This window comes from Echiichthys vipera, assembly GCF_963691815.1.
Source record: "Echiichthys vipera genome assembly, chromosome: 2".
Lineage (NCBI taxonomy): Eukaryota > Metazoa > Chordata > Actinopteri > Perciformes > Trachinidae > Echiichthys > Echiichthys vipera.
The window spans coordinates 5,982,456-6,001,971 of record NC_139827.1 but is presented as its reverse complement, the minus strand read 5'-3'; the positions used below and the strand labels follow the sequence as shown (position 1 = coordinate 6,001,971).

Below are 19,516 nucleotides of genomic sequence, written 5' to 3'. Positions count from 1 at the left end.
TTTTTTCACAGTTCACACTCTCAATTATTTTGGGGGTCCCTCTGTTTCTGTCAGAGCTCGTTCATCGGTGCGAGAAGAACCAGAAAGACACTGAACAACACACCCAGAGGGAGGGAGGGAGGACAAAGATGGAGGGGGAGAAGAATGAAAGAGAGGAACAGCTTGATCAGTGGAGTTTAATCCAGTTTGTTATTTCATACATGAATGCTGGTCTGAAATACACCAATGTAATTGTGTGCACTCTACAAAGTGTAGGGATGGGGTTCAATAGCATTTTAGTAAATCTGACTCCGGTTCTGCGTTAAGTGGTTCACGACGTATTTTTGAACTGCTCCGTGACATTCATTAACCCTGTCCTGACCCATTTCTCCTCTTGCTCCTTACTGGGGGCCGTGCTGCAGCTGCAGGACGTTCAAACAGCACACAATGGAAATAATATCTCTACAAATATGAGTTCCTATTTCTTTACATACTTGAATTCTGCTACAGGCCAAAGAATCTTACAGGTCACAGACTACAGTGTAACACCGGCGGTAGGACTTCGCGCACTTGCATCCGTCCTTCTAAAGTTACCAAAGAGCCAGTTCTTACTTTTACATGAAGGACGGTTGATAAGCACCTTCACACAAGGTTTAAGTTAAGGCGGTTCGTGCAGTCTTGTTAATAACTGTGTTAATAGCTTTTCTTTCTTTCTATCTTTGCAGATGCCCGTGGCGTCATTCATTCATTCATTCATCTGCAACCGCTTGTTCCTGTCTGGGTCGCGGGGGGCTGGAGCTGATCCCAGCTGACATCGGGCGTGAGGCGGGGTCCACCCTGGACAGGACGCCAGTCTATCACAGGGCACATCCCGTGGCGTCAGATAAAGGTAACAGAGAGGATGAAAGATTTGATAAGGGAATAACTTGGAGCCATATCCAAAATGGTAGCGGCTATCGGAACCCATCCGTAACCGAGAGAGCGTAACAATGCAGGTACTTCTTCTTAAATGTAAGCTTGGCATGACACGTAACATCCTTAATATGCTATCAGTGTTTCATTGGCGTCCGATTGACGTTTACCCATTAGCAACATAGTTTCATCAAACCACAAGTTTTCACTGTGGTGTTATTATTTTGTAATAAGCTTATTCCACGTACAGTCACCACTTCTGCTGCGGTAACCATGTCTGAAAACCACGACACGTTTACACATCTTTGAGTACACGTTGCTCTCTGTATCACACGATTATGGCTATCTTTCATTCTGCAAACAAAATGTGCTTCGATCCACCGAAACTTGAGAGTCGTACAAAATAAAAGTCCTGCCAGTCACTCTGACACAAGAAGGCATTTTCTCAGTTGTTTGGCTTAATGTATAAAATCGGTGTTCTACCTCCGGACCTCGGGTCCAAAGAACCAGGAACAGACAGTAATCGTGTGTCTTCGTAAAGTCAGTGTTTCTCAATAAACAACTTATTAATTCTTCGGAAAGAAAACCAAAAATGTTCTGAGTTTGTACCTCAAACGATGAAATCAGTAATCAGACTTGTTAAAAGTACCTCATTCTTGTGCGATTAACTTAACGTTTTACAAAACCTCCCTCCGTACACTCTCTGGATATGAGTGTGTCTCAAAACTGTGCTGTTTGAATTGTCATGCACATTAAGGGGGAGTACAAATGATTTTTTTAAACATTTTGTATTTCTAATGAATCCTAGAGCGAGAGAGGTACGGTGTATGTATGCACACACATGGCTGAAGACTCATTTGTGTGCATATAAGTAACTGTTATAATTACAGTGTGATTACAGTGTTTGCTGTAATGATCCGTCACTGTGATGCGTTATGGTCCTCACTTGGAAATGACCGCCTTTTTAGTAATACTTGCTCTCCTGCTTCCCCCTCCTCCTCCTCCCGCTGCGCCTCCTCCATGCCAAAGATGGCCAGGGATGGTGAAGGCGTCCACGCTCATGCCCATGGTTTTAGAGGGGATGGCACTAAACTGCTTTCTGTCTGAACTGTATTTGTAGATGGACTCCACTTGGGTGGAGCCAATTGTCCGTGGACCCACGCCAGCCAAGCGTACAAGCTCCTGGGAGTCGGTGTTCATGGTGTAAACGCCCCTAAACTGGCAGCTGGAATCCCGGAAGAGGATGAGGAAGTGGTTGGCGGGACACTTTTCCATCTCCTGAGGTCGGAAGTAAGAGAAAGAAGAGCGCGACTAATTATATTGGCTGTGTGTTTTTAGTTTTCATCTGCTTCTGTGATCTTCAAACGTGCAGTAGTAGGAAGTGACTGATACCATGTACGTAAGTAACATTTGACAGAATTCACAACAAGATTTTAACAATGTCATGAATCTTACTGAAGATGTTGCAAAGTGAAGGAATCATCTACCTCAACTATCTTGTTTTTTTGCGTCTCGTTGACCTTCCCAGCGAGGCAGCAGCGAGAGAGAGCGTTGTGAATGATGAACTTGTTCGACTTGAAGCTTGGTTCTTTGAAGAGCTTTGGACCTGTAAATACAAACACAGGTACACTTTTTTATGCTACATGTGTGTGTCTATATGTTCCTTTGTACACAGTTTGAACATTTTGGCAATGCATATTGATGAATACTCAGTAACCGAGAGATACTGTGTAGTAGGCAAACTGCACCTGTGTATTCTGGGGCAGGCGAAGTGCCATTGGAATTAGTATCCCAGTCTTTATCTCCGTTCTGATTGGACAGTTTACTTGGTGTCACACGTCCTGAAGGTGAATCAGGGCGGCTGTTGGAGAAATGTCAAACAATGAACCAACATGCCATCACCTCGTATTTGCATTAGAATTAGCAGTAGAGCTAAGTTTTACCTGGGACACCTAGGATGGTATCATGCGAATGTTGGAGCTATATTAGCATTATCTTTATTAAACTCAAAGTTCAGCTAATGTTAGCATGTTAGCATGTCAACATGCTTACAGTTACTGGCAACATGCTTACGTTAAGCATGTAGTATTATTAAACCTATAATATGCATCATATTTAACATTTTGGGGCGACTGTGGCTCAGTTGGTAGAGCGAATCGGCCAATGTCCGAAGGATCGGTGGTTTAATCCCCGCCCTGCCCTACTTGTGTCATGGTCGTTGTGTTCTTGGGCAAGACAAGCTGCCACGCTTCGGTCAGTCAGGGCAGCTGTGACTACTACATAGTTTACCACCACCATGTATGTCTGTGTGAATGAATGAAACCTGGACTCTGTAAAGCATCTTGAGCTCTGAGAAAGGCGCTATATAAATCAAAGCCATAATAATTTGAATGTTATGTAATGTGATAAAAATAAAAACAGGTTAGCATTAACTTCAGAGTTTGTTGGTCATATATTTTAGAGGTGTCCTGCCATGAACTAAAGTGAAAGATTGTCGTGCTAATGAAAAGTCTTGGGATCGGCAAAGTTATTTGGATGCATCCTTGGGGGACCATGAATTTCTGCACCAAATTTCATAGAAATCCATCCAATAGCGAGATATTTCACTCCAGATGAAACGATTAAAAATACTTAAAAGACTGACCGAATCTGATCAACCAGCACTGCCATCTCTCAAGCCATACACTGTGGCTAAAATCTATAGAAATGAGAGTTAAGATGCATACAAAGGAACTGTGCAGCAGAGTACCTGTGGGGTTTCTTAGAGGGGTCACAACATTTGTTTCCTGGCTCAACTGTGGTGGCCAGGTTGAGGGAAGAGTTAGAGTAGACTTTGGTCAACCTAGAGCCTGGACAAACATAAATAAATACATTTAAACACTAAAATCATCTGCAAACACTTAATTGTTAACTTCTCACTTTTGATTTACCAATTGTTCCCTTGGCTGGACTCAGAGACAGACGTGTTTCCTCCCTGGTCATGCTGCGAGGGCGAGATCGAGTTTTCTTAGCGGAAGATCGTCCTTGAGTGGAGGATTTCTGTTGAAGCACTTTGTCCAAGTCCTCCATGATCCTGAGTTGATGCCGCCGTGCATACTCCTCTCGGGTGAAGTCTCCCCGGCGGGCTGGTGTAGCAGGAGGTGTTGGAGAAGGTGAAGTCATGCCCACAGGAGGTGTATTGGAGGGAGATGCCACTCTTTCTTTCTCATTCCACTGTCTCCTCTTCTTCAGCTCCTCAGTTCTCTTCTGCTGTTTTTCCAACAGCAAAGCTCTACGCTGGGCCATCTCCTCCGCACTATGAACCTCCCCCTACAACATCAAAAGCACAGGATCATATACCAAACTGTCATGAAAGAAATGTGCAAGCAAACACTCCCTTCCATTTTTGTTTTGCGAGCACTCACCTGAAAGAAGAATCCAATTCCTCCTCTTGTCCCTGGCTCATTCTGCTCTCCACTTGGTTCCAACGTTTCAGTCTGTTTGGTCTGTTCTTCTTCAGATTGAGTCTGTTGTTCTGGCACATTGATAGCTCCTGTGGCCAGATCCAGCTGCTCTATGGGGTCTAGGGGTTCTTCTGCAAGTACTTGAGCGGGTTCCACCGCAGATTCTGTGTGGTCGCTCATAGAATCAGAGGAAAACTCATGTCCTTCATCAGTTGGTTCATCACTGCCCCCCTCTGGCCCTCCAAGAGATGACAGCGAGACCTCGATCAGGCTGCAGCGCTTGTCTGCACCTCCACCCCTCCCGCCTTCACCTATTGCACTGAAAGCAGCAGAAAGGGACAAAGTCTCGCTCTCAAATGAGCACTCAGAAGGAGCGCCAGAGCTGCTTCCACCAGCAGCCCTATGATGATCTTGTCTGGATTGTGGTAAGACCGGCAGCCCTCCTATGTCTTCCTGCTCAAGCTCTAGGCTGAACTGAGTTGCCGTCTCACTAGAGCCTGTGTCCGAGGTGTTCTCGTCAGGCTGTGGCTGCTGGATAAGACAAGGAGACTCTTGAGGAGTCCGTGGTCCACCAATACGGAAGGAAGAGGAGGTCTGAACCTGACACTTGCTGGGGGACACACGCCGCAAATGGGGGAGGGTGTCCACATTATGGGTTGGTGCCAAGGTACGGTTGAGCGGGGGAAATTTGAGTTCAGAAGGCCGTGGGTGAGGCTGATATTGGGCACGTGGGTGGTGCTTTGGGCTGCGGGGAGTGGAGGAGTGGATCTTTGTACGAGGAGCTGGGCAGGAGGAGGAGATGATCTTTGGGGAGGTGGAAGAAGAAACAAGGTGAGAACGTCGTGATGGGGAGATGGCAGCAGGGGCACTGGGTCCAGGAATCACCCAAGCTTTGCTGGTACTCCTCGTAGAAGTTGTTGGGGTTCTTGGCGGTGTCTTTGTTGGGGTTCTTGGTGGTGTCTTTGTTGGGGTTCTTGGCGGTGTCTTTGTTGGGGTGTGAGGAGGAGTTTTGGCAGTACTTCTAAGTGTTGATTTTGGAGTGGTTTTGGGTGTATTTCTGGGTCTTTGGTTGCTCATGAGCTGCTGTTGCTGTTCTGTTAGTTTCTGCATGTCCTTTTGTAGTGACTGCAGAGCTTCACTCAGTTTTTGCACCACTTCATTACACTCCACTATGGCAGCTTCACCTCCTTTCTCTTTTTCGGCTCCTTTTTCCTTCTCTGCCCCTTTCTTACTTTCAATAGAGAATGTGACCTGCTTCTCTAACCGAGGAGGATTGGAAATAGATGGCTTATCTTTCTCCTTCACTCCATCCTTTTCTTTCTCTTTCTCTTCCTTCTCTTCCCTCTCCTCTTCCTGTTTAAGTTGTTCCTCCATGCAAGTGAGGCACTCCTCCAGGGTGAGATTATCCTCCTCTACTCCCTCCCCTCCACCCTCCCCCTGCTCTCTTTTCAGTTGAAGGAAAGCCGTTTTGCCAAGCCTCTGTCTGTGCTTGGCAAAGATTGCTTCAATGCGTCTTTTTTGGGCTTCAATGCTTTTTCGTTTTTCCTCCAGACGAGCCCCCAACGCCCAGGCCTCAGAGCTTGGTTCATGGCCTCTGGGACCTGCGCTGTCCTGGCAGCCAGGTGCCCCTGTTGGAGTAGAGGGTGTATGTGGAGTTCCTGGGGTTGTTGGGGTCGAAGCAGAGGCTGACTCCTCCCCAGGAGCAGCAGGATGTCTTCTTCTGTTGTCTCGTCGCTCAGCAAAGCTTGTCATGCGTGGACTGTTGCTGTTGCTGTTGTTTCCCTGGCGACCATTACTGGGTCGAATATTACCAGGCGCTTTTCTAGGGGTATCATCCGATGCTTCAGAGGAGTCAACGCTTCCATCTCGAAGAACAGAGTCGTCATCACGTGATATATCAGAGGTCCGGCCTGATCTCCCCCTCTTATCACCCCTTCCTTGTCTTTTAGTATCATCCATTTCTCCACCAACAGGCTGGTAGAGGATCCCAGAGCGGCAGGGAGCAGAGCTACTGAGCTGGGAATTATCCTCCTCAGGACAGTGTAGGAAGAAACCGGCAGGGGCTCCTTCGGGACATAACCTTGGCTCTGGCCTTCCTCTTCCACCTTTCTCTGCTATCCTTACCTTTTTCCGATCTTTGCTACCAGGAGTATGAACCACTTGTAGAGCCTCCTCGATGGTCGGAAGTTCTCCCACTTGCATCGTGTGTGCATACGGGCCCCAGGAAGAGCGCTGTGACGGAGCAGAGGCGCTGACCAGGTGACTGATGTCCTCTGGTGGGCTGTACGGGACACAAGTCATCCCTGCAGATGTCACCGGTGAAGTCATTGCAGGGATGCCGGTGGTGAGGCTGTCAGTGCTGACAGAGCGAAAGACAGAATCTATTGGGTTTCCCATGACAATGTCAACATCACTGTCCAGCCCAAATGGGATGCTGAAAGTCACGGCTGACAGAGGACGACTGCAGGGGTGGATGACCATGGAAGGATGGGCAAATGGATGGGTTTTGCCAATGAGAATGGTAAAGCAGAAACCACGGAAGCCAAAGTAAGAAGATTTAAAAAATTAAGATAAAATATGAATGCAACACAACATTTACTATAGAGACCGCATGATGTTGTGAAGTATAAATACCTGATTTGTTTCTTTGTCCAGCTTTTGTTTTCTGGAAAGACGGATTAAAATAAACTTTAAGTCAAGAAGTATATTTGAGTATATTTAAGTTTGCATTTCTTTCTGTTTTTACCTGGTGATATCGGGGAGCAGATTGGCACAAAGGGTTGTTTGAAGATGTAGGACGGAGAACAACTAAAACAAACAAATACAGTATACTGCTGTTCATTCACAACTCTTATCATTATAGATGAAAAATATAACATTTCACAATAGTGTGCATGTGTTACAGCTTTGATTTTAAGCCAGAGCCAAGTCTTGTTCTATTTTACTTTAGTAGTTTAGGTTCAGATTAGTTAAGCACAGTTTTAACAATCAACAACAATCAACAATGATTTTTCCGACCATCTTTATGTGAGTGGTATTAGTGGGATGCCTGTACCTGTTGCTGTTCCCGCTGACAGGACTTGTACAGTCGAGTAATCCTGATATATCTGAAAGACAGAAAGTTCCAGAGGCTGATCACTACTGGTAGATATAACAATGTTACAGAAATGTTCTTGTTAAAGTAAAGTGACAGACCTGTGAGGTCAATGGGTTGCATGGGCTTGACAAAATCAGGCTTCCTAACCTCGAACCACTCCAGCAGCTCGGCTATGAAGCTCATGATGTTCAGCTGAGGAAAAGAGCATATTAGGTAACAATGGAGGTAACTCGTATTTGGAGAGATTATAAAGGTCAGAATAAGCAAAACATCTTGGTGACTTCCCAAAGAACAAAGGAGTGATGCATGGAAAGTGAAAGCATCAACACGTTAAAGAGTAACTTCATCAATAAACGTAAGAATTTGAAATCAGTGCGGTGATTCTTTTCCTCCATAGAAATTTAAGTGTGGGGTTGCCTTTTAAAAACTTGTGTGCATACCTTGTTTTCTATCCATACCCTCTTGCTCCTCAATGTAACTGCAATGATGCGTATACACTACAGACACAACTGCAGCGCAATAACTACAGAGTAAATGCTTACATGCAACACCGGTGGAGCGTAGAGCAGGTCCTCCACAGCGAGGGGGCAGCAGCTCTGTAAACTGCTCGCACAGAAATCTTTGATAAGCTGCAAGTTGTAGAGACTGTCAGCCACTGACATGGTGTCCTTCAGACACACATCTGGAAGGAGCAAAGAAATAATGCATTAACATATTAATATGTAGTATGTAATGTAATGTAATGCGTGTACATACTGTATATGTCGGAGGTTTGATTCGTTGTGGATCATTTATAACAGGTGCTATTTTAAATAAAGGTCACTGAATTGCACGAAATGTAAATATGAAACAGAAAATCCCAAATATAATGTATACTGCTATTAATAGTCAGAATCATTGTACAGATGTAGTGATAAGAAAAGTAGCCACACCTACTGAAAACCCTTTCTTAAATCATGGCTGCCTACTTTAAGCTGTTTAGTGACTGGCAGCATACATCAGCCAAAATAAATATTTAATCATCAAATGTGTACGTGTATGCATGCGTGTTTGTATCTGAGTACGTGCGTGTACCCTCTAGAGGCTGCAAGCTGGGGCAGTAGTAGTGCAACACAGCAGCTATAGCGCAGCCATTAGACAGATCTTTGACCGCAGAGACCAGAGGGAAAGTAGGAGTCATCTTAGACTGCACTTTGTCCTTCCTATAGCGAATCTAGGGAAGAAAAGAGAGGAGGGGGAGGAGACGGATGAGGAGAGAGAAGGGGAAGAGTTGTGCAAGTAGGAAACAGAAACAGCAAATGGGCAAGTGAGGGGAAGAGAGTAAGGATCATAAGACAGAATTACAGGATAAAAGTTTATATTATGTTCCAGACAGTTAGAACAGTGACAAAAGAAATGTACAACCAGCCGAAATGTCAAAAAATAGATCCATCAAATCAAACCATGAAGGCAGCCAAACTTGCAGAGAAAGGATACCCACAGAAACAAAGCGCAAGACCAGTGATGTGTCAATAAGGAAACATTTGTACACTAGGGATGGGAATCTAGAACTGGTAACAAATTGGAAACAACATTTTCTGTCTCTGAGCTTCAGTTATTTTTATTAATGTTTTTTCTGACAATTGCAAAACATTGATCTGAAAGCTGCTGCTGGAAACTTGTCAAAGATACGATCCAAAGCGCGGAGCAGGCTTTTCAGATTTTTTTCTTTGAAAAACTTGAAAAACGTAAAATAAAACAAACGCTGCACAAATATTTTCTCATTTCATCAACGCTGCGTTCAAACCGAGCCTCCACCACATCGACTTCCTGGTTGATCCAATCAGGAAGTGCCAAAACTGCAGTTCTCTGAGTGTCCACTAGGGGCAGGTTTCATAATAGAGCAGTTTCTCATTGACCCCATGTTAAACAGGCCGTTTTCACAGCATCATTAAACCTGTTTAAGGCCTGGTACAAAAAAACACTCTAGTCTGTATGTTTAGGTCATATCTCCATGACAACACTGAGGGGGGTGTGAATTATTTTGTACCAGGTTGGTTTTTATTTAATTGGAGGTTAAAGTTTATGAATAATTCGGGGCACAGCCTCTAAAGACAGATAGCCACTGGCCCTCACTTCTCCTCGGAGACAGATGGACGTAACTCCCTACCCCGAATGTCACATCAATGCCCTTTTTTGGTGAGAAGAAATGAGGCAGAGTCAAAATCTGACAAGATGGCAACTCTCGTAGGTGGGTACGATTGGATCAAGTTGAGAGAATGACCCCGACGGGTATGCTACGTCCATTTTTTATACAGTCTATGGCTCAAACTGAGAGATAATAAAACAGTTGCGCTGACGATAAAAACTTGAAAAACAAATTGATCGTGAATTTAAAAATTGGACTGGAAAGCAGAATTGAAAATGGCATTGGTATCAATAAAACCTCAGTAATTCCCATCCCTGCTGTACGCACACATGCACGCACACACGCACACTCACACACACACACACACACACACACACGCACACACGCACACACGCACACACGCACACACGCACACACGCACACACGCACAGGTACAGTGCAAAGGTTAAAGAAGACATTGCAAAAAGAAAAATGGAAAAACTATGGGTTAAAAAAAAAAGGGATCATAGTGAAAATGGGGACGTTTGTCCTCCGGTGTCCATGCAGCAGCAACACACACTGACGACACTTTCAGCCAATTCTGATCACGTAGAAACACATAATCAGATGAGGAAAAAGTGAATTTGATCAAAATGAAAATCTCTTATGTTGTATCACACCTTTAACACACAAAAGATAAAAAAATAACACCCGAAAAGAATCCAACACAAAACAAACGCTGCATGTGCGTCAGCTGTAACATTGTGCTGAATGATGTTACACAGCCTTGTTGGAGGAGGACAGAGGTGAAAAGTTCAAGATCACAGAGGAACGTCCCATTGTGCCTCCTATAACATGACTTAGCAACACACTATAAAAGGAAAGCAGTAAAACATGAAGAAATACTGTTAATAGCTAATGAGTTTGAAGTGATCCATCCAGCCTCGGGGTTGGAATAGGGATTAGTGTGCAGGCAGTCAGTCATCGGTCGAGAGGTGTGGGACAGGTGTGGCCAGTCTCTCAAGTCAAGTCGAGTGCGTTGCTACGGGAGATGTGGAGGATGAGGGTGAGAGAAGAGCGAGGTGTTATACGTTACCACTGGCGGCTTATTCCCCGACTCCTTCAAACAAAAAGCGATAGCATGCTGGATGGGGGATGGCAGAGAGAGGGAAACAAGCATAAATGACAAGGGGGCCAGTCATCACGGGGACCGCCACACCACAAAGTCACTGCTCAGGGAGAGAAGAGCGGCGAGGGGGGGGAGGAAGGGCGAGGAGAGGAAGGGGACAAACAAAGGGGGCGCAGAGGTGGTTTAATAATCTGCGAGGGAGGAACGTCACCTCCCTCCCTCCTTTCCAACACCTCCTCCCCCCCCCCCCGGCTCTGATAATCGGGGCCGTTTGAGATGAAACTGATGACTGAATGTAACAAAGTCACCCCAGTGTCAGAAACATCATCAGGTCATAACAATCATAATAATAATAATATGTAGTTACAGGACACTTCTAATTGGTTAGTTACACAATAACGCTCTTTTCGTAACAGGGACAGATATGTGAGACATTTCAGACACACACAGTAATGTCAGCCATAGCAGATGGACAGACTCAGAGAGGAAGAGATGGACAGGAGAAGAGTACACTTACGGGGACTAGCTTCCAGTACCAGCGGTTGGATTGACACTGCCAGAGAGCAAGGCATGACAGAGACAAAACATGGAGGGGGGGGAGAGAACAGAGAAGCAGAGCAAGGTCGGTGTTAGATGCTTCAGCGACACGGCTGCAGTAAGAGAGACACCTCTATGGGAAATATGTCTGATACTGACGAACATGCTGGTGTCAGTATGGACGAGTACAAGTGCATGTATCGATCCGATATATGTTATTTAGCCCAGGAAAAAAAATCTGCTTTAAAGTAGTTCATTTATGTTCTTTTCAGTTATGACTGACTTAATTAATAAAAGAAAGTTATATTGCATTAATTCTCTGTGTGTAATTGTTGTTTCACAAACCGGAGCCAGGCTGTACAACAATCATATCACATCCATACAGGGTTAGCAGTTTACATCCGGTCAAGAAATAATAATATGTAGGGATGCTCGATATTGGCTTTTCTGCCGATATCCGATATTCTGATATTGTCCAACCCTTAATTTCCGATACCGATATCACCCCATACCGATATATGCTGTTACTGTTAGTAGGTGACACTTGGAAATACTTCCAAACCAAGGACATCTCATGCACCGGGCGAGCAAGCTTGTTAGCCACGGTTAGCAACCTACGAGTCTAGCGTGTTGTTGTTGTTATACGTCATCAAGCACGTGCCTGTAAACGTCCCATGTTGCATTCACGCAGACTCGGAAATGCTGAAGCCTACAGAAAAAACATAGGTTGTAAAAACCTGATACCGATAATTCCCAATATTACATTTTTAACTCAATATCGGACATCCCTAATAATATGTATGTATTTTTGAAACACACTGGTATCAGATTGGTCAAGTTCAGGTATTGGAAACTATATCAGGAATGAGAAAGTGGTACGTGTGTAAGTGTGTGTGTGTGTGTGTTTACCGGGTCCTGAGCACTCTGCAGGTCTGTGCACGTCTGTGACTTGGCGGGCTCTTCTTCTTCTGTGGTTTCTCTCAGCTTCTGGTTCAGCTATAGGAGGTTAAAAAGAGAAGTTCACCGTTTTTCAACTCAGACATTTTTGTAGAAACAGGCTTTGTTAATGTGCAACCAAAAATAAGCAGCCTATACTGAGATGACATGACACATGAAAACTAAAGCGTATTGACTTCAAAATCGAGTCAAACAACGACTCTCAGGCCAGTTAATCCTATAAATAATCAAAAACATAACAATTTATAATGATAATAACTGTCCTAGTCCAGGTAGTGCTTACACCATTGTTTTTTTCATGTACAAATTCTGTTTTTCATCATTAACAATCATGCATAAATGAATATATGTTTGTGAAAGTCACTTTACTGCAGCCGTTTGTTATTAGTTTTTTATGGAAGCAATTTTTAAAAAGCCCACAGAACAGGTTTTATCAGGTTTTATCAGGTTTCATTGAGCTTGACATGATAAAGTCTGAGGAAAGCATGTTTATGACCATTTTTGGAATGATTTAAATACGTCTCTGGTTTCCTAGAATAAAGTTTCACCCTGTTTTTTTCATCCCAAATAATCCAAGTGAAAAGCTGCAGGAGAGTGTTTCTCTGAAGCTGCCTGTGATTGGGGATGATTTTGCATTAAATGATGCTAAACCGCATTTTAAATTAGGTCTTAATTGAAAAACAGTGAACCTGTCCTTAGAGCACATGGAGGATGGCTGGAGTCTCCCTTAGAGAGAGGGGGAGGAGTTCAGCATCCGTGAGGAACTCGGAGTAGAGCCGCTGCTCCTTCGCGTTGAAAGGAGCCAGTTGAGGTGGTTCAGGATCATCTAGTAAGGATGAACCCTGGGCGCCTCCCTAGGGAGGTGTTCCAGGCACGTCCAGCTGGGAGGAGGCCTCGGGGGAAGACCCAGGACTAGGGAGAGATTATATCTCCACACTGGCCTGGGAACGCCTCAGGATCCCCCAGTTAGAGCTGGTTAATGTGGCCCAGGAAAGGGAAGTTTGGGGTCCCCTGCAAAAGCTGCTGCCCCCGCGGCCCAACCCCGGATAAGAGGCTGAAGATGAGATAAGATGAAGATGGCAGAGTTTTAAAAAAAGGTTTTGCGGTCTCACCCTGTTGACCCAGAAGAGCAGAGCGTTCTCCCACGGAGCGCCGACACCCATCTGCTCCGCCTCCACCGCTATCTTCACCCTGCCCACCGCCTCTTTAGCAACCAGCGTCATCAGGGAGTCAATCAGGGCCAGGTGGGCTTTCTGCACCAATCACAAGAGGGACAGTTCAGCCATCTGACCTGACTGTCTCTGAACACACACTGACACGTTTAATCGAGCACAATATCAGTTACTGTTACATTGCTGTCGCTCCTTCTTTACTTCGACTGACAGAAACTTTTTCACGTAAGAAACTTTGCTTTGGAGTTCATTTAACTGCCTATTTTTGTCGACTTATCTACTTGGTATATACTATTTTCCACTGTGCTATTAACTTTAAATTAACACCTAAATAAAGGGACATTGGAAATCAAACAGGTCCGCATCAAACGCCAACACACTCACCGTCTTAATGGGCACAAAGCTGAGGTCCTCCTCTGTGACGTCTGCATCCTGGACCTTTGGAGAGAAGCCTTTCTTAATGAGGAACTGCAGCAGGGCGGAGTTGTCGGCCGGGGACCCCTGCGACGCTGGCAGAGAGACCCCCTGCGCCTGTGCCAGCAGGGCCTGGGTTCTGCAGTAGATCTCCGGGGAGACAAGCAGCTTAGAGACGGACGGCTTGAGGTGCTCTTGTTCATACTGGTCCTTGTAAAGCGGCTCCCGCAGCTCAACTGGGACGTTTTCTGAAAAAGGAGAGAGGAGATTTTAGCCACGCTAGTAGCACGGCTGTGGGGACGGTAATGTTGGTCTGTCGGTTGGTCCAGACTGAATCAAACAACTATTAGATGGACCGCCATGGAAATTGTCAGACATTCAAAGTCCTCTAGCAGCACCAGCAGGGTGACAGGTTTGGATTTTAGTGAAACCATGACGACGTTTGGATTGGATTGCCATAGACTACAAAACATGTATGCAAGGTGCCCAGAGGATGAAGACAACATTTGTGCTCCTCTGACCTTTCCTTCAGCACCATAAAGGTCTCATTTAATAGCACATATACAGTATATATGTATATATATATATATATATATATATATATATATATATATATATGGGTATTGGCATATGTGTTTTCTGATGTGTGCTTATATGAAAACATCTTTTTACAGAACATATAATGCAAAAAAAACGATGCTTGGGGTGATTTACAAATTATTTCATATCGCTATTTGTTTTTTAATTTAACTGGACTTTATTTTATTGAGTTTATTGATTTTACTTTGATTTATTCTTTGTTCTCATTTCTCATCGCGGTGCAGAATCCACACATAAAATGTCTATTTTCATTCCAGTGCAAATATTCTCTTTATCAGTCATCAATACATGTTTTACCCTTTGAAATCAGCCTCTAAAATCTCACATCGGTCGAGCTCTACTTTGTAAAATGACTTTCCAACCCTCAAGGTTTTCCCTGTGTTGTGTCTTTAGTGCTAAATGTTAGCACGCTTAGATGCTGAACTAAGATGCTAAACATCAGCATGTTATCCCCAAACGCAATTTAATTCAAAAGCAACTGGACTTGGTTGTTTGTCTAGGAAGACGTTTCACCTCTCATCCAAGAGGCTTCATCAGTTCATGTACGCATCTGACCAGACTGGGACTGGACCAGGACCAGGACCAGGACCAGGACCAGGCTGGGACTGGAGCAGGACCAGGACCAGGACCAGGCTGGGACTGGAGCAGGACCAGGACCAGGACCAACCGCCCCCGTGAGCTCAAAAGAGCTCAGAATTAATATTTCAGTGGAAGGCGGAAGAGTCTGCGCAATCACCATCTGCAAGCGGAGATAATTAGCAAGGGAGTGGAAGTGCTCATTCATCTGCTAAATGACATTCTCTGAGCTGCATGTGAGCACAGAACCAGTGTTTACTGCGCAGATTTAAGATGTTTCTTGCAGATACAAGAGAATGAGAAAAAAATGACTCAGCTCCCTCTGCTTTTGTCTGCTCTAACGCAGAGAATCGCTTTGTCAAGGCATTGTCCCGTGTGGAAAACGCAGCCCCTGCTATCTCTGATCAGTTTTTGGAAGAGCTGCAGCACAAAAGTGAAGAAGTTTTCCCACTGTGAAGATTAGGAGACAGTAAGTGACAGCAGGGAGCCGGCTGCAGGAGAAGATAATGTCATCATCTGCATGAACAGCTCAGCTAGGTTCCCCCAGAGAAGTGTATGTGTGTGTGTGCGCGCGCGTGTATGTGCGCGTGTGTGCCTGTGTGCGTGTGTGTGTGTGTGTGTGTGTGTGCGGGTGAAGCATGCCAAGAGATCAATGGTGAGCACACAGCATGAGTGGGTCATCCCACAGACACGTACACACTGTGAGCACAGAAACACACTCTTCCCTGGCTGACCCATATTCCAACTCTTGAAGGATGTCCAAGGAGTCGGGATAATCCTGAAGATTGGAGTCGACTTCTTAAAGGGAATATCGGAGTCCACATCTCTTCCTGCACGAGCACAGTCAGTCCCCATTCCCTCAAAACCTTCAGCGATTTATTTCTACCCCTTCATCTCTCCATACACACCGAACTATGACGCGTAACGAAGGCTACAACTGCTCTTCTTTCCCCCTGTAACATCCTGTTGTGAGGCTTTTTTATGTCACTGCAACTCCCTCCTCCCGTCCGCAAGAGAAGAGGAATTACTGCACAATTAATCTGAATAGGAAACCTGTCTTTGTTACGACATAAACAACAGCTGCAGCGCATACACACTCCACTGCAGTGTGACACACACACAAACACATTTTGGGGTTAAACCCTCTGCCTTTCACACTCTGCAGCACTGAGAGGATGCAGGACTGCCGTCACCATGGGAATGGTGGAAAATGGAAAGCAGCCATTCTGTCCCCGATCACAGCCGAGGCGATGAGACTGGACTGCAGAGTAGGAACCAGCTAAACCCATTTAACATAATACTGATTCAATCAGCGGGGAAACAGAAACAGGCCTGTGCAGAAAACGCACAACAGTGTAAGACTGTGTGGATTTTTGTACATGATCGGGTCAAAATCACCAGGGAAGGGAGCATATAAAAGTCTAAGATAACATTCATTCATTCATTCATTCATTCATCTTCAATCGCTTATCCCGGGGTCGGGGTCGCGGGGGGGGCTGGAGCCGATCCCAGCTGACATCGGGCGTGAAGCGGGGTACACCCTGGACAGGACGCCAGTCTATCACAGGGCACATAGAGACGAACAGAGACAGACAACCATTCACACCTACGGGCAATTTTAGAGTCATCAATGAACCGAACACGTGCACGTCTTTGGACTGTGGGAGGAAACCGAGAACCCGGAGAAAACCCACGCAGACACGGGGAGAACATGCAAACTCCACACAGAAGGGCCCCAGCTGGGATTCACACCAGGAACCCTCTTGCTGTAAGGTGAAAGTGCTAATCCAAAATATGTTTACAAAATCAGTATGAATCATGAAAGTGTAAACAGGTAAACTGCAGACATCAGTAGGTTGGTTTGTGCTAGTGCCATTTTTTTAAGGGCTTCCATTAAAATTGTACAAGGCGCCCAGTGGGCATTTTCCAGTTGACAGACGACAACCAGACAATGAAGCGTCCTGCTGAGAGGTCTCCAGCTCATCTCTCCTCCTGTCTCACTGAGCGACCGGACGCAAATGGAACATGAAATTCTGTCTAAAGCTATTAGCAAAAACAAGCATTATTACATAAAGAGCAACTGTTGCAGCATTAGCCCCAGTGTGACATCACTGTTAGTCAGCAGAGTCTGAACCATCTCATCATCATCTCATCTTCAGCCTCTTATCCGGGGTCGGGTCGCGGGGGCAGCAGCTTTAGCAGGGGACCCCAAACTTCCCTTTCCCGGGCCACATTAACCAGCTCTAACCGGGGGATCCCGAGGCGCTCCCAGGCCAGTGTGGAGATATAATCTCTCCACCTAGTCCTGGGTCTTCCCCGAGGCCTCCTCCCAGCTGGACGTGCCTGGAACACCTCCCTAGGGAGGCGCCCAGGGTTCATCCTTACCAGATGATCCTGAACCACCTCAACTGGCTCCTTTCAACGCTAAGGAGCAGCGGCTCTACTCCGAGTTCCTCACGGATGCTGAACTTCTCCCCCTCTCTCTAAGGGAGACTCCAGCCACCCTCCTGAGGAAACACATTTCGGGCGCTTGTACTCGCGACCTCGTTCTTTCGGTCATGACCAAGCTTTCATGACCATAGGTGAGGGTAGGAACGAAGATCGACCGGTAGATCGAGAGCTTTGCCTTCCTCAGCTCTCTTTTCATCACAACGGTGCGGTAGAGCGACTGCAACACCACCCCCGCTGCTCCGATTCTCCGGCCAAACTCACGCTCCATCGTCCCCTCACTCGTGAACAAGATCCCGAGGTACTTGAACTCCTTCACTTGGGGTAAGGACTCATTCCCTACCTGGAGTAGAGCCTGAACCCACGTACAATATTAGTATTTAATTCATTCATTATTAAACAATATTTCCTGTTTCTAGCATCTCAAATGTGACGGTTTACCCTGATTTATACTGTTGTATTATATCTTTTTGCTTTTGGAGTGTTAGTCAGACACTATTTAAGTATTTATATAGGTTGTGTTTTTTGGTTCTAGATTAAAATTAGTCCTGAAAATAACTAGAGCTGCAACGATTAGTCCGTTAATAGATTAGTTGTGAACCGTTAAATGAATCGCCCACTATTTTGACAACCAACTGAGCGCTTTTGAGTCATTTTTTTCAGAAATACACCCAAATTCGCTGCTTTCAGCTTCTTAAACGTGAATATTTCGGGGGTTTCTTTCCTCCTCTGTGACGGTAAACTGAATATCTTTGGCGTTTGGACGCGAAACAAGAAATCTGAGGCTTCTGGAAAACACTGATCGACGTTTTTCACCGTTCTCTGAAGCAAACAACTAATCTGTCGGTTAATCGATAGAGCAAATAATCTTAGTTGCAGTCCTAAGAATAACAATCAGCTGCAGCCCTTTAAAGGAGCACTCCACAATATGATTTCATCCAACAACAAATTACAAACCTCTTAAAGGTGGTATTTATCTGGTGTTAGTGGCTTTCATTGGACTGGGCAGGTGTCACATTAGTGCAGCTATTGTATTTTTGACACCTCATAATTTACCACTACAATGCCACACACACACACACACACACACACACACACACACACACACACACACACACACACACACACACACACACACACACACACGCTTTTCCACTTCTATATTCCCTCAAAAAGTATATATATAATACAACGTATTCTCCAATGATTGTATTTGCAGCTACATGTGCGTCACCAAAAACACTCCATTGTCTTATAAGACCCACTATGTCACCTTCACTGCCGCGCGCTACAGCACAGCGTGCGCGCGTAACACTGACACAAATATTATGCGGGCCTGACCCATTTACAGCCGGCCCAAACACAGGCTGTCTCTTTCAACATCTCTTTTGTTATCTTACTAAGGGCTATAAACTGTATCGCTTGGGGTGCAGGTTCGGTTCTGACTGGTGAACCTCCGCGGGCCTGATGGTGCCTGACAAAAGGCTTTGTTGCACCGCAGAGACGGCAGCCTCCAGCACCTTCACACATGACGCACCACCGGGGAGAATCCTCCTGGCACGCCTCATATTCAGATCAATAATTGGCTGAAAATCCGTCAGCATTACGCAAACTATACGCGGTGTTAACGCTGCACAGCCCGGGCGCGACGGTGCAGGTTAACCCTCAGCATCAGCATCGGTGCCGCGGGTGGATGCCGGGCAGATGGATGCTGGAGGTTCCCCCTCTCGAAACAAAACGACAAGTCGAACTCGGAGCTCCATTTATAGCGGGATGAATAATTAAGCGCCCCACCCAAGCAGCGCCCCGAGGATGAGCCCAGCAGCAGCAGCAACAGCAGCAGCAGCAGCGGCGGCGGGTTTAGGTCTACCTGCAGAGCCGTACGATTTCGACAGCAGCCACCGGACGCTGGCGCAGATCTTGGCCCGGTTGAAGTCGTACTGGTCCAGCGGTTTGATCTCCGGCACCGAGAACGTCTTCTTCATCGCGCTGGGAGAGTCCACCATGGCCGCGCCGCGCCGCACGGAGGACACGGAGGAGGCAGCGGGAGCAGCAGCAGCAGCGCACCGGGGAAATGGGATGGAGGAGGAGGAGGAGAGAGGGGGGAGGAGGAGAGAGGGGGGAGGACCCTGTGATGCAGACACA

General features: G+C 45.8%; 2 protein-coding genes across 2 annotated transcripts in view; both read right to left on the bottom strand.

The window, feature by feature from the left end:
• Window positions 1–19,516, bottom strand: part of lpar2b (lysophosphatidic acid receptor 2b) — a 173,591-nt gene that overhangs the window by 126,249 nt on the left and 27,826 nt on the right. The gene's annotated exons all lie outside the window — the stretch shown is intronic.
• Window positions 1,834–19,377, bottom strand: LOC310953154 (calmodulin-regulated spectrin-associated protein 3-like; the record flags this gene model as incomplete). The annotated part of the gene is made up of 18 exons (XM_083922095.1): window positions 1,834–2,169; window positions 2,379–2,497; window positions 2,640–2,752; window positions 3,641–3,740; window positions 3,822–4,200; window positions 4,296–6,795; window positions 6,969–6,999; window positions 7,081–7,142; window positions 7,390–7,441; window positions 7,530–7,623; window positions 7,974–8,113; window positions 8,506–8,644; window positions 10,635–10,682; window positions 11,185–11,220; window positions 12,114–12,200; window positions 13,274–13,414; window positions 13,718–13,995; window positions 19,242–19,377. 18 exons carry the CDS (start codon window positions 19,375–19,377, stop codon window positions 1,834–1,836), a joined length of 4,791 nt encoding a protein of 1,596 aa, XP_083778221.1.